Genomic DNA, 13,954 nt, shown 5'->3' on the forward strand with positions numbered 1-13,954 from the left:
GGTTGGAGTCTGATATCTATGTGGCTAAGTCTTTGCTCGCATTGTATCTGAGGTTTGAGGATATTGAGGCTGCGAGGGCGATGTTTGACAGAATGCGTGAAAGAAACTTAGCTTCTTGGAATACGATGATTTTTGGTTATGCAAGGAATTGCAAAGCGGAAGAGGCTTTATTGGGTTTCCAAGAAATGAAGAAGGATGGACTTGTTTTAGATGGGATGACTTTGCTCGCTCTTCTCACGGCTTTGTCTAAACTCAGAGGAGTGAAGCAGGGGAAAGAGGCTCATGCCTATGCTGTCCGGAATGGGAAAAACTTTGCGACAGATTTGTGGTGAATGCTCTTATAGACATGTATTGTGCTTCCTATTTTGTATTGGATGCAAGAAGATTGTTTGAGGCGACGGTTATTGATATATTGTCATGGAACTGCATGATATCTGCTTATGTGAAGATTGGAGATGCTGTGGAAAGCATAAAGCTTTTCTGTCGGATGGTTCGTGAAAGTATAAAACCTGATGAAGTCACTGTTGCAGCTGTTTTTGGAGCTTGTGATCGGATCACGGCCTTGCATTTTGGCATGTCTGTTCATTCATATATGGTTAAGAGAGGATTTGGTGCTAACACCATTGTAGGACCATAATTAGGATAACCAAGAATCTTCGTGTTTGTGGGGATTGCCAAACTGTGACAAAGTTTAATTCAGAACTCAAGTCACGAGATCAGTATGCGGGATATTCGTAGGTTTCGCCAATTTAGAGAAGGAAATTGTTCTTGTGGCGATTATTGGTGAGAACTAAGTTTGGACGCATTCTATTTGTATAGGAACAAAAAGTGGAGAGCAGCAGCTTTACTCCTACGGGATCTGATTTGCCATGAAAGGACGTTCTGTGATCTTTGGAGATTTCCGTGCCACAGCGGCCATTATGGTACTGCTATTCACTCTGTCGTTCTATGGTCTTCTCACTTCAAAATAGAGGTGATTTTTTCTATGAATTTGTCTGAGAAATCAGCAAGTGCACCACCAACGCCCATGTCTGTCTCTTTATCCCATGGGAATGGCTTCATTGGTTCGGTTGCTTCTAGCAAATCTTGAATTGAAAGCTCTGGATTTGAACGCTCTAGTGGATCTAGACATTGGCCATACTTTCTTGAGTCTGCACAGTGGTCCTGGACCAAACAAAGAAAGTGTTTGGACATCTCACTGAAGATTTATGCAAAGATCTCGTGTGGGTTTCCTTTACCTGATCAGCATGCATTTTCTTCACAAATGTCTTGAATATCTTGAAGTTGTTTCCTTCGAGTAACTTGCCTGATAAACGAAGGTATGTTATTCCATACATTTTCAGCTTTGGTGGGCCATCCCTACTGATCCCATTGGGCCTAGCATTTAGAAGTATCTGATTGTAGCCAGCTCGATCATATCTTGAAAGTGCATTTTCTCCTGCTACCTCAATTTTCTCTCTCCAACCTCCACTCAGAACCTGCAAAATATGAACCTCAAGCGGAGTCATTTTATTTGATTATCTTGCACTAGATATCATGATTTTCTTATAGTAAAAGTTCAATTCTGGTAGAGATCACAGATCTTCTATCCGGAAATTTCAACTGGAGATAAAGTTTTCCCTTAATTATTTTCAATCATCATTATTGTTGTTCACTACTTTTTATTCTACTGTTTTAAAGAATTGAAAGATGTACCTGCTGTACAAGTTCCTCAGGCCCGTTTTTAGCAGCAGCAATTTGTTCGGAGTCTCGCATCTCAAGACATGTGAAATTAAGAATTGCATGATGCCTTGACAGCATCCTCGCAATAGGTCTGTAGCCATCTCTGTCGTTAAGATTGTAGTATCCTGAAGTGAGCTCTGCAGCATGACTATCATCTTTATACCACCAATGTATGCCAGATACCTGATTCGTGATTGCATTTGGTTGATATAGCTAAGTTTTGATTCTGAAAACACATTACTAGATAAATGCTTTAGTTGCCCGTGATATGGGGAGTCACCTTGGCCGCTAGCTTGACTCTGCAGCCTAGGAATATTTTGTTGGCTTCATCCATTATCTGATCACCATGGGTTATCAATTTGTTTGAGTACCAAGTCAAGAAAAACTTTCCTCTCTCGGTGAGGTATGTCCCGTCTGGACCAAAGAATTCTGTTGATTCAGGTGTGGCATTGTAACTTCCTGCATTATCAGGGAGTTCCCATTCGGGATGACCCACATTTATTGCAGCCTCCTTGAATTCTGCTTTGAGATACTTGTCGTAGCACTGAAATTAAAGTCCGTCATTTCTGTTATTACCCTGGTTAACATCCAAGAGAATGTCATACAGTTATGCAGACATTGTTTAAGGGTGACTGTTACCTGAAATTCCCCGATACCAGGAAAAACCCAGCCTTGACTGTCTGGATAAGAGGGGTACCTCAGCTCCCCTGCAGGTCCTAAACCTACTTCAATGTCTATTATCAGTCCTGATTCCAGGAAATCTGACATGTTTTCCCTGAAGCTCTTCATGTAGTCACTATACATCTGAATACACAATAGGACATCTATTTTAAATGTGAATCAGACAATTTATTACATAAATGGATAGAACAACCAAAAGAAATTCCTAATTTGGATTTAATGTTCTTACATCTGATTTAGTATAAAAAGTGATCACTATGCAAATTGCAGCAGTCTGGCTGATGTCATTTGTCCGTAATAATCAAGTCTAAATATTTAATAGCATGAGTTAAAAATTCATGATCATGAGTGCGCATGCTATGTATATTCTTGGGATGCCTTTTCCAGTCAAAAACATTTCTTCTAGTTCTCAATTTATGTTGCCCTTTTCAGTAATGTATGCTTCAAACCTCTATTTCATTCTAATGGTTCTTAGTATGAGATAAACCTTATGTATTTCTGTCTAGAGTTTGTTGTGTTCATTCTAGGACAGACTCATTATTGCCTGGATAAACATAGGTGAAAGTATCAATTACCGTCCTCACTTTAATACCCGTACATCAATTTGTATCTCACTCTTGAAAACCTACAGTTTGCATCTTGTGTTTTGTTACTATTTTCAATTTGCCTCTCCTACTCATGATCCTTATCCACTTATTTACCAAACTGCCATTTTCTTTCCATATTGGCCTCATCACTCTTTTATCCCTTCTCCCAAAAGAAAACCTTAACCCTAAAATCCATTCCTCTTTCCTCCTCCTCAGTCGTTCATCGTGTCCCAACGGCCTAATTCCCTAAAAACCGCCCAACTTTAGGTTCAATCCCTACCCTGAACTTTTTTTTTGACTAAAAAGATAATCTATTAACTTTCACTCTAGTCCCAAATCTGCCACCGCGTCCAAAACTCACCAGCGGTTTCTTCAAAATTATCTGCATCAGGAGGATGTTGTTGTTCCATACGAAAGCAAGAGTGTTAGTGAAGATGTAGGTTCTGATAATGAACCTCGAGCTAGCCTTGATGTTGATAATTTTGAAGAAATCAGATTCAATTTTTGAACGCGGAGGCAGATTCAAGACTACAGTAAAATTTTGTGATTTCTTTTAGACAAAAAAAAGTTCAGGGCACAATTTAAGCTTTAAATTATGTCTTGAGGTGCATATTGCAGGTTTTGAAAAATGGGGATTCGTATTGATATGGATGAAAAAACTCAAGTTGGATTTTGAAATTTTCCCTAGCATATATGATATCATTATGCTTATCTTACAGCCAACTCAACTATTTCAGTGGCTAACAGTAGCTATGCAAGGCTCAAATATGATAAATGAAGCTCATAATCACCTGCACAGCAGTTCTTCCGTAAAAGAGAGGTTGGTTATCCACACCGATTGTGAGACATTCTCTGTTCCTGTTGCCATTTCTATTTGTGTAGAATATATCGGGGTCTTTTTCTCCGATGCCAATTATCCATTGAGGAATTGGGATGTTTACCTCATCTCCGACATTCCCACCACATTGGTGGAACGACATTATGGCTTGTATCTTCAGATTGCATCCTTGAACAATCTGAAATAGGCTCCTATATGCAGTCCAGTCATACTGTTTAGGACCTTTGGATTCCGCAATTCCCCACCAGACATCAACCATTATTCCATCAATGCCTGCTGCACTCAGTTTCTTGAGCTGCTGCTCTATCTCATATCTGTCCTCGAGAGTGTTATCAACTGTGATGACCTCCAGCTGAAAATAAGCATTGGTCGTAGATTTTTTAGTTTGTCATCTTTAGTTGCATTTTGCGTTTTTTGTCAGAGAAGATTTATTGGTACTTACAGGGAGCATTACGTAGATTGGTACATAGTTTGCTAACATCTTCTCATCATATGCGCCAGGAGATGTTGTAGCCTGCACATTGTAATGACAGCTAGGTTTAGAGCTTTTCTTTAGATTAAACTTTCTCTCTGTCTTGCTTTCAGAGATGGGATATATGGAGAAAATAATGACCGCAAGAAGGCGTATAGAGAGATGATGGAATGGGAGACAAACTTCTCGGAAACAAGGGTGGGGCAATTACCCCTCTTGGAAATTGGAAAAACAGGCACAAATGATACAATGTGGCTAGAGTCATTTGGGTCCGGGGTTTTGGACAGACAGAGACAGCTATAAACTCTATAGTGTTATTTCCACATCCCGACAATGCAACATGAAAGCCTACGCTAAATTGCTAATCTTAACAGGGTGCTTCAACTTTCGACCAAAAAAAAAAAAAACAGGATGCTCCAACTTTTGAACGAGACATAAAATTCAATTGAATCAGGGTTGAGCAAAGGGTATCACTTGCCTCTGACTCTGTGGACACCTCGTACGCCACTGCTTTGAGATTCTTGAATACCCTGCCAGAGTTGGATGATAGAGCTTTCCTGTAATCAAGCCTCTCCACTTGCCTGGCTCCTTGTACGCTATGATTGACCACTGTCCAATCCTGACAGAGTTCTCCGCGGAAGAATCTACATTTCGACCCCATTTCAGCAGGTGATGCAGAGTACAAAATGCTCGTCATGTTGGCTTTCAACTTCTCTCCTTCGTTGCCTCTGGCCTGTCAGTGCTTTTGAATGGCAATTCCTTGTGTCTATCTGGGGGCTTGTATGTTTTCATGCGAATGACCTTCAAAAGACCCCTATTTGCAAGAAAAATCTAGTCTCTCTTGTTTCTTCCGTCACATTTTTCTCATCCGTCGCTTGCGGTCTGCATATAGGCTTTTCCATGATATGAAGGAAACCTCCAGTGAGGAATGCAATGGGTGGTCGAGACACTCTCATAGGATAAGAGGCCAATGTTATGAATATCTCTCAATCATGAATGTTCGTCTTCTGGGTATGTATGAATTTCCCAGTCACTGTTCTCGCTTTTGTTGTCTTTTTCTAGCCATTGTCCTAAACTTGAGGGAGGGGAAATGAGCAGCTTTATCCTTTTCCCTCGAGAAAGAAAAGTTAAGCAGGGACACTCACGGTGGATCATTTATCCTTTTTCCATGATCTCATTATCAATCATTCATAATTGACTAGATGATTGATAGAAGTAATTTCTAAATACCAAATCTGCTCGCCATATAACCTTCGCGAAGTAAAATAAGTTGTTAGGAAGATCACAGAAGGAACAATTTCTTCCTCCGTCGTAAAGAATCCCGAAGAAATTCTTCCAAGAATTCCCAATCTAATCTCATTAAATAAAAAAAGTGCGTACTGTCCTCGCCATGCACAGGACAGAAGTTTGTAAAGTGGCCGGCTTGGTCCGGTTTGAGTTGAGGGCGAAGTATTGACAACTTTTCAAGGCGTACGAGTTTCCCAACCACATGGTACGGCGCGGAACCCCCACTCCCAATTCACCACACAGAGAAAATTCCCCAATCAATTAAGGACCCGACGCCCTTTGTCAGAACACGTGGGGCATGCCCACTGGTCGGCCCGTTTCGCACTACCAAGCGGAACTAAGGGGCTCGCCAAGCCAAGTCCGCCTTTCTCCATTTCCGGGGGGCATCTCGCGCAGCAGAGCTCCTGTAACGATGCCTACAGCAAAACAGCAGCAGCAGCAGCAGCAAGAAGAGGGTCTTCTTGCAACTCAGAAAAACTCGATCTTTAAGGACACGAAAAGGGTCGCGAATTCTCATTTGTTTTGGTCGCTTGATGCTTACAGAACACAAGGGGGGGTTGTCTTATGACATTGTTAACAAAGATTGGTTTTTTAAACGAGTCTTTGTCCCATAATGGGGTTCACGTGCCACAGTGCCAAAAAGCACAGCACGCATATCCACACCAGCACCGCAGCACCACCAACCAAGAAAATCCCAAATGCAAACTCACCCTCCATCTCCTCCCTCCGCCTCCTCCCCCCCCCCCCTCCCCCTCCTCCTACTGTAATTGTATTCCATCGCCATGAGAAAACGACGAAAGCGACACCCAAAGAAACAAGAAACAAGAACCAGCACATCCGGACCCCCATCCCCATCACTTTCTCTTCTCTCTCTTGAAACCAGCAGAAGAGACGCGCAGCAACGTTAGGCCAAGACCCATCTCCTCCGGCGTCAGACATCGGTCTCAAAAGGGCTTTCCCTCCTTTTGTCTCCTTTTTTAGCAGAGTCCGAGGACCGACCGCCGGCAGAATGTGTTATGTCGGGAAGGCAACAAAGATCTTCATCTTCATCGTCACCGCGCTCGTCGTCCTCGGCCTCGTCATCGGCTTCGGCCCCTTGCGCCACTCCCTCCGCCACCACTCCCACGCCCACCAATGCTTCGGCGACTCCGCCTCCTGCACTTTCTCCTCCCCCGTGGTCTCCCCCGCCGCCCCCACCACCCAGGTTTACCCTTCTGCCCCCGATTCCGGGTCCTCGTCGACGACCCAGCCCGCCCCGTCTGGCTCGAACCCTCCTCCCAGCCCGACCGCCGCTGCTACTACCTCGTCGTACCCGCCGCCGCCGAGCCCGATCCTGAGCCCGCCCGTCACGACGAACCCCACTGCTCCTCCGCCGGCGTCGCCATCATTGCCGCTCCCTCCTCCGCCGACGCCGCCAGCGGAATTGCCGCCTCCGCCGACGCCGTCAACGGAATTGCCGCCTCCGCCTCCGCCGCCCCCAGCTACTACCGTTGCGGCGCCGCCCTATACGAGCCCGCCGAGCCCGGTGGTGGTGACTCCAGGCCCTGTGCATGCTTTAGCTTAGCTGTTCTTTCTTCATCTCAAGAATTAGTCGAGACACAGTGCTTCGATTTTCTTTCTTCATTTTGAGTGGCGAATACAAATTTGTGAGTTTTTAGAGTGAAGGATTAGCTTGATCTGGGATGGGCTGTGTATAGATGACGGAAGGTGTAGCTTGGATGGTTGGTGTTGTTTCTGCTTCCTAAAAATTTAGCAAAGATCACTTCTTTTTTTGTTTTTCCTTTGCAACATTGGATTCTCTCAAATCTCTTCGTTATTCTTTGAAAAACTTTACTTTGTGCTCGAGTAAATCATTCCTGTAGAATTCACGATGTCTTGCTTTTTCCATGAAAAGATTGTCAATTGGGTCATGTCGTTTTGACTCCTCTGGTCTCTTTCGATTGGATTAATTGCCCTTTATCGGTTTTCCCCTGCACCTCTCAACAGTAAACCAAATTGTGCTGGAATTAACTCTTTCTTAAGGTCAGCAAATACAATTTCTGGAACATGCTCTTTTATCTTTCGTTTCTGGCTTTTGATGTGAGGAGCACTGCAATAAGGAACAAACCCGAAAAGGAGGTGTTGTAGTTTAATGCAATTAGGAGGAGCTGCTTATGGTGGTTGGACTTGGGATGGGGTTCTCTCTTTGTTATTGTTAGGCCATCTCAAGCATCCAATTGTAGATGGTCCAACAAAGAAGAAACGGAAATTGAGGAGGTTCTGTTTCGCCATTTGACGCTAATCCACTTAAATGTAGTCATACGTGCGGTGTTCATATGTAAATAACAGAGAGATGCCAGGATTGTGTTTTTGGTCCCACTTGGTGAAACTCTTCACACACACAGCCATGTGATAGACATTTTAGATGGGGAAGGAGATGTATAAAGCTCGATATCAGGCCGGTCCATTGGACATGTGGATAATATCAGTACACAGTACTTTATGTTATGTCCACAGTTGCATGGGCACAAAGGTTTGATGTATACTGTAGATAGCCGACTCCATTATAAATCCAAATTGAACTGTGAATGAAATGTATGCAAGTGTCATCTTACATCCTTTTCTTTTTGTCCGAGGACCATTTAGATGACAGTGCCGTGCAGGATTGGATAGAGTCTAATTTCAGTGTTTGGGGACTTGGTATATACTATATACTACATAGTACAAAGAACCATCCTAGTTTCGTTGGAGTCAGAAATTGAAGCGAGAAGAATAGTTGGGGAAAGAATCGTTTGACTTCAGACAGCTAGCGATTACCATTGATGGATTACCATTGATGGATTTTCTTTGTGAAGATGGGCCGCCCATGATGGGCTAACCCAGCCCATGAAAGAAAGTAATTGCACTTGGCAGTTATTGTCTAGAAACAAAAGTGAGAACACACGTAAGAGTGTGTGGTTGTTGCATTTTCATCATCAGAAAACTCATTCTCACTAAAGGCCAAAGAAGAAGGGGCTTTGTTCAACAATTCAAGGATTGTTCTCTCTCTCGAGGCTGTGATAAGTGCATTTAATCTGTGGTAAAAGAGGTATGTTCATTTCACGTAATATACTTCGAACGATCGGTGATTCAAGCGTAGAATGGGCACGTTTTTCTGCAATTTTTGTATTATGTTTAGGAATATGTTTCCTTCATTGGTATTAGAGCATGTGTTCTTGTTTCCTGATCGTTTAATATGCTTATTACACGGATTGATGGCCGGAATTCGTGAAACGGCGCCGACGAACGCTCGGGTACGAAAACCGACACCGACCGTACTGTTCGGGATCGTTTCTCAAAATTCCGTGCGATAAATTTTATTTTTGATGGCATAGGGTCGTAGTACTCGTCGAAACGAGAATTTTGATGGGTGGCATGCCGCCGGGAGGAGCCGCACGCGCCCACACGCGCCGCCGCAAGTGGCGGTCTCGCCGGCACGTGCGTGGCACGTGCGTGGCGGTTCCTCCCCGCGCGCGTGCACCGCACGCGCCATGAGGGCGTGTGCGGCGTGGCTGACGTCACGCTGACATCAGCCATGCGATTGCCCAACCGGGTTTTTCAGACCCGACCCGACCCGGATCCGGCTTGACCCGATAGTCCACCCGACCCGTAGACTTGACCCGTTGACCATTGACCGGCGTTGACCACCGTTGACCGGCGTTGAAAAAAAAAAAAAGGGCAGAAGGGGAAGAATGTGTTTCTTGAAATGTTGTACCTTGGATTATGAGTAATCCTTTCATTTTTTCTGCATTTGTTGCAGGAATAATGGTACGAAGATATCGAACCCCTATTATCCCTAGAACGGCGGCTCAAAAGAAGAAGCTTGAGAAACTAAGAATCAAGCTGGCTCTTTACCGGTGGGATGCTGATGATGACATGATGACACACATCATCAAGGTCAACCAAATGATACAAGATATCATTTGGAACGGTTTCGTAATGCCAGGGTATGTGATGGTCGGAGCCCTTAAATGCACCATTCCTGATGAGTTAGGAAGAATGATTGATAGGGTTTGGGACACCTTAGAAGGTCCGAGCTATAAGATGATTGTGGAGCAATTCATGATAGAGTACATACGGGTCGGGGCAAGAAGGACGTCAACCCTTGCATTGAATCGGTCTCGGCGCAATACGTTGCCCGAATCTAGGGGTTTTCCTGGTGCCTCCATTTGGATGCCAAAGAAAATAGAATTTCCTGAGGATTTTCATGAGTCATTTCCAGTTTATAGAAAGCAGATCTCCACATGATTGTGTTTATCTATTTTTCATAAGCTCTTATGGATATGTTCAATATAGGTTGGTGTTAAATATCTTGGGTGGATGGTTCTTTTTATGTTGGTGTTTATGTTTATTTCCTATGATGGATTTGTTCCTCATGTAAATAGTTCTATAATGAATAGATGTTGACGGATATTTTCTGTTATGAATAGTTTATGGTGCTATTATATTATAATATCTGTCTTATTAATATTATCTGGTTGAGTGGGAGTTCTAAAAGTTTTAGTAACTTTAAAGAACGTAATTTTACCTTAATGATTACATTAACGGTAATTTCACATTAGGATTTTTGATGATGATTGGGAACATAGTGAACTTTCGAATCTAAAGCCTATGTGAAATTATTCATTAATATAATCAGTTTGTGTAAAATTGATGCATAAATGAGTGGCATTAATAATTCGTGCGTATATGTCGAAATGTTCAGATACCATGGCTTGACATCAAAGAATATAGTTCTTGAACTGAACAAAGGAGAGAAGCTTAACGGTGATAATTATGAAATTTGGCATATGAAAATCCAATATGTGCTGGAAGAGCAAGAGGCTCTTGAAGCTCTTAACCTGGTTATGGTAGAGCTTGAAGACGGAAACACTGCACAACATAAGAGAGATAAGGATGCATTTGCTGTATGGAAAAGGAAGAACTCCCTTGCTCGCATCACGTTGCTGAGTAGCATGGAAAATGATGTCATGCGAGAGTTTAGGCGTTTTGAAAATGCTAAGGAGATGTGGGAAGCATTGGCAGCAAGGTTTGGTCATACATCTGTAACCAAGCTTAGACAGCTCACTATAAGATTTGACTCATATAAGAAGTCACATGGTCAGTCCATGAAACAACATTTAAGGAAAAATGTCAAACATGATTAATGAGCTGAAGGATGCTGGCCATGTTCTGACTGATGAGCAGCAAGTGCAAGCAGTGATTCGTTCTTTGCCTCAAAGTTGGGAGCATATGAAGTTGCACCTAACTCACAATGAGAACATCAAAACCTTTGAAGATGCAATGCGCCACTTAGAGCTAGAGGAGGACCGCCTCCTGGCGGATAAGCCGGTAATTGACATTTACTATGCAGGTTCTAGCTCACAAGGGCCTTCGAGCTCTAAGCGCAAGCGTCCTGATTCGTTCAGAAGGTGGAGAGGTAAGAGAGCGAGTTCTTCGGGGAAGAAACCAAGAGATGAACAACACCAAAGAGGAAAGCGTCCTCATGAGAAAAAGATGTCAAGAGTGAAGTGCTACAACTGTAGCAAGAAAGGCCACTTTGCTCGCGATTGTCGTGAGCCAAAGAAGGTTAACTCATCTTGTATTATTGAGAACTTTGTTTATGTATCAAGTTCTATATTTCTAACTGAATCAAATCCTTTGTGGACTGTAGATTCGGGAGCAACAGACCATGTAGCGAAGGATAGAGAAGCCTTCGTAGAATTCCGACGAGTTCCAACGGGAACTAAATGGATTTATGTAGGGAACAACTCCAGAGCTGAGATTAAAAGAATTGGCACCTGCCAGTTAATTATGCGTGGTGGACGCACTTTGTTCCTACATGATGTATTATATGCTCCGGAAATTCGTCGGAACTTAGTGTCTGTTTTAGTGTTGATTCGACTTGGTTTTAATTTGAACTTCCATAACAATGGTGTAGACTTGTATTTAGGTACGAGTTATTATGGTTGTGGTTATTTTCTAGATGGTTTTATTGTACTGGATGTTGATTCTGTAAATGTCAATGTTTGTTATTCCCACTTCACGTCTTCTACTTCGTGTGATAATGATGTGAACGTATGGCATGCTAGGCTTGGCCATATAGGCCAACAACGAATGAATAGATTAGCCAAAGAAGGCTTAATGGGCAATATTGAAAAAGTCGATTTGCCCACTTGTGAACACTGCCTAGCTGGGAAAACAACAAGGAAACCATTTGGAAAAGGAACAAGAGCTGAATTTCCTTTGCAGTTAATCCATTCTGACATTTGTGGTCCAATGAATGTGAGGGCTAGACATGAGGCTGTTTATTTTATCACATTTATTGATGATTATACTCGATTCGGATATGTCTATTTGATTTCTCATAAATCTGAGGCTTTTAGTTGCTTCAAGATATTTATGAACTTGGTGGAAAATCAATTAGATAAGAAAATAAAAGCATTGAGATCCGATCGAGGTCGAGAATATCTATCTGATGAGTTCAGAAATTTGTGTGATGAAAAGGGAATAGAAAGACAGTTGTCTATTCCCTATATTCCTCAACAAAATGGTATTGCGGAAAGGAGAAACAGAACCCTACTAGAAATGGTTAGGTCCATGATGGCGCAGGCTAACTTACCAATCACCTTTTGGGGTGACGCTTTATTAACTGCTGCCTACATACTTAACCGTGTACCTTCTAAATCAGTTATTTCCACTCCGTATGAGTTATGGACAAGTAGAAAACCCGTTTTGAGTTTTCTGAAACCTTGGGGTTGTGCCGCTTATACACATGAATCTTCTCATAAGTATGGGAAATTAGGTCCTAGAGGTAAGAAGAGTATCTTCATAAGGTATTCGGAAACCTCAAAAGGATATGTATTTATAGGTGAGCAAGAAAGTGGGAGTATAACTGAATTTGAATCACGAGATGTCACATTCTTAGAGAATGAGTTTCCTAAGAAGGGCGAAATAGGTGAGAACTACTCACTATTTGAAACCTTGGATCCTGATAGTGAAATCAATAAAGTTCGTCCAAGTGGAAGCAATGTGAGAAGTGAGGAATTGAATTCGACTCAATCTCAATTGCAACCTTTTGATGAGACGATTCCGTCATTATCTAATCCAAGTGGGAGCATAATGGAGAACGATATACCACATGTACAATCTCCCATACGGCGAACAAGTCGCAAAAGTATTCCCCGACGACGTTTTGACATTGAAGGGGAAACTTTCATGATCGCTCCACAAAATGAAGACGAGCCAAGGAATGTAAATGAGGCTCTAAATTGCCCTAACAAAGAAAAATGGATGATTGCAATGAAAGAAGAAATGGAGTCAATGAAATCAAACCATGTTTGGGAACTGGTTGATCTTCCAGAAGGACGCAAAGCTATTGGGAATAAATGGGTTCTCAAAATAAAACGCAAATCCGATGGCTCAATAGAAAGATATAAGGCTCGCCTAGTGGCGAAAGGGTATAATCAACAGGAAGGAATTGATTATGAAGAAACTTTCTCTCCTGTAGTGAGATTTACCTCAATTCGCCTTATTCTGGCAATAGTGACAAGCATGGATCTTGAATTACATCAAATGGATGTAAAGACTGCTTTTCTAAATGGAGAATTAGAAGAAGAAATTTACATGGAGCAGCCAGTAGGCTTCATTGTGAAAGGCCAAGAACAAAAAGTATGTCGACTTCTAAGATCGATATATGGCCTTAAGCAGTCTTCGAGACAATGGTATATACGTTTTCATAATGCCATAGTAGCGTTTGATTTTACAATGATTGATGAAGATCATTGTGTGTATATCAAAAGATCCAAAGATCAATTTGTGATTTTATCATTATATGTTGATGATATACTGATTGCCGGAAGCAATATGGAGTTGGTTAATACTATTAAGAGTTAGTTATCATCCAATTTTGAGATGAAAGATATGGGTGAGGCTGCATATATTCTTGGAGTTAAGATTTCAAGAGATCGTTCCAAGAGATTATTGTCTCTTTCGCAAGAGACTTATATAAATAAAGTTCTTGAACGATTTTGTATGCAAGACTGTAAACCCATGGATACTCTTATTGCAAAAGGTGAAGGATTGAGCCATAGGTTGTGTCCTAAGACTCCACAAGAGAAGGAACAAATGAAACGTGTTCCTTATGCTAGTGCTATTGGAAGTTTAATGTACGCTATGATGTGTACAAGACCTGACATATGTTTTGCAGTTGGGATGGTAAGTAGGTACCAATCCAATCCAGGTCAAGCACATTGGAAAGCCGTAAAAAGAATCATGAGGTATCTAAAGGGTACTGCTAATTATTCACTGAGTTATCAAGGCAAGGATCTGCGACTTGAAGGCTACTCAGATGCTGATTGGGGAGGAGAT

At 42.2% G+C, this 13,954-nt stretch overlaps 2 protein-coding genes across 4 annotated transcripts; one reads left to right on the forward strand and one right to left on the reverse strand.

Annotated features, from left to right (window-relative positions):
* Window positions 1–748: 748 nt before the first annotated feature.
* Window positions 749–5,246, reverse strand: LOC115682293 (beta-amylase). Of its 3 annotated transcripts, none has more exons than XM_030606469.2 (8): window positions 4,779–5,246; window positions 4,271–4,342; window positions 3,782–4,180; window positions 2,362–2,526; window positions 2,003–2,266; window positions 1,696–1,905; window positions 1,239–1,478; window positions 749–1,164 (listed from the first exon to the last, which is right to left on the reverse strand). In XM_030606469.2, exons 1-8 carry the CDS (start codon window positions 4,995–4,997, stop codon window positions 958–960), a joined length of 1,776 nt encoding a protein of 591 aa, XP_030462329.1. In that variant the 5' UTR covers window positions 4,998–5,246; the 3' UTR covers window positions 749–957. The 3 variants fall into 3 exon arrangements, with proteins under 3 accessions (XP_030462329.1, XP_056158398.1, XP_056158399.1); XM_056302423.1 differs by having other exon boundaries at window positions 1,239–1,493; XM_056302424.1 differs by lacking the exon at window positions 4,271–4,342 and having other exon boundaries at window positions 1,239–1,493.
* Window positions 5,247–6,596: 1,350 nt separating this feature from the next.
* LOC115682270 (proline-rich receptor-like protein kinase PERK8) lies at window positions 6,597–7,151 on the forward strand. Its single transcript, XM_030606439.2, has one exon. It carries the CDS (start codon window positions 6,597–6,599, stop codon window positions 7,149–7,151), a length of 555 nt encoding a protein of 184 aa, XP_030462299.1.
* Window positions 7,152–13,954: the final 6,803 nt, after the last annotated feature.

Source organism: Syzygium oleosum, unplaced genomic scaffold, assembly GCF_021117445.2.
Source record: "Syzygium oleosum isolate NSW1041296 unplaced genomic scaffold, Sole_v2.1 Sole_v2.23, whole genome shotgun sequence".
NCBI classification, from domain to species: domain Eukaryota; kingdom Viridiplantae; phylum Streptophyta; class Magnoliopsida; order Myrtales; family Myrtaceae; genus Syzygium; species Syzygium oleosum.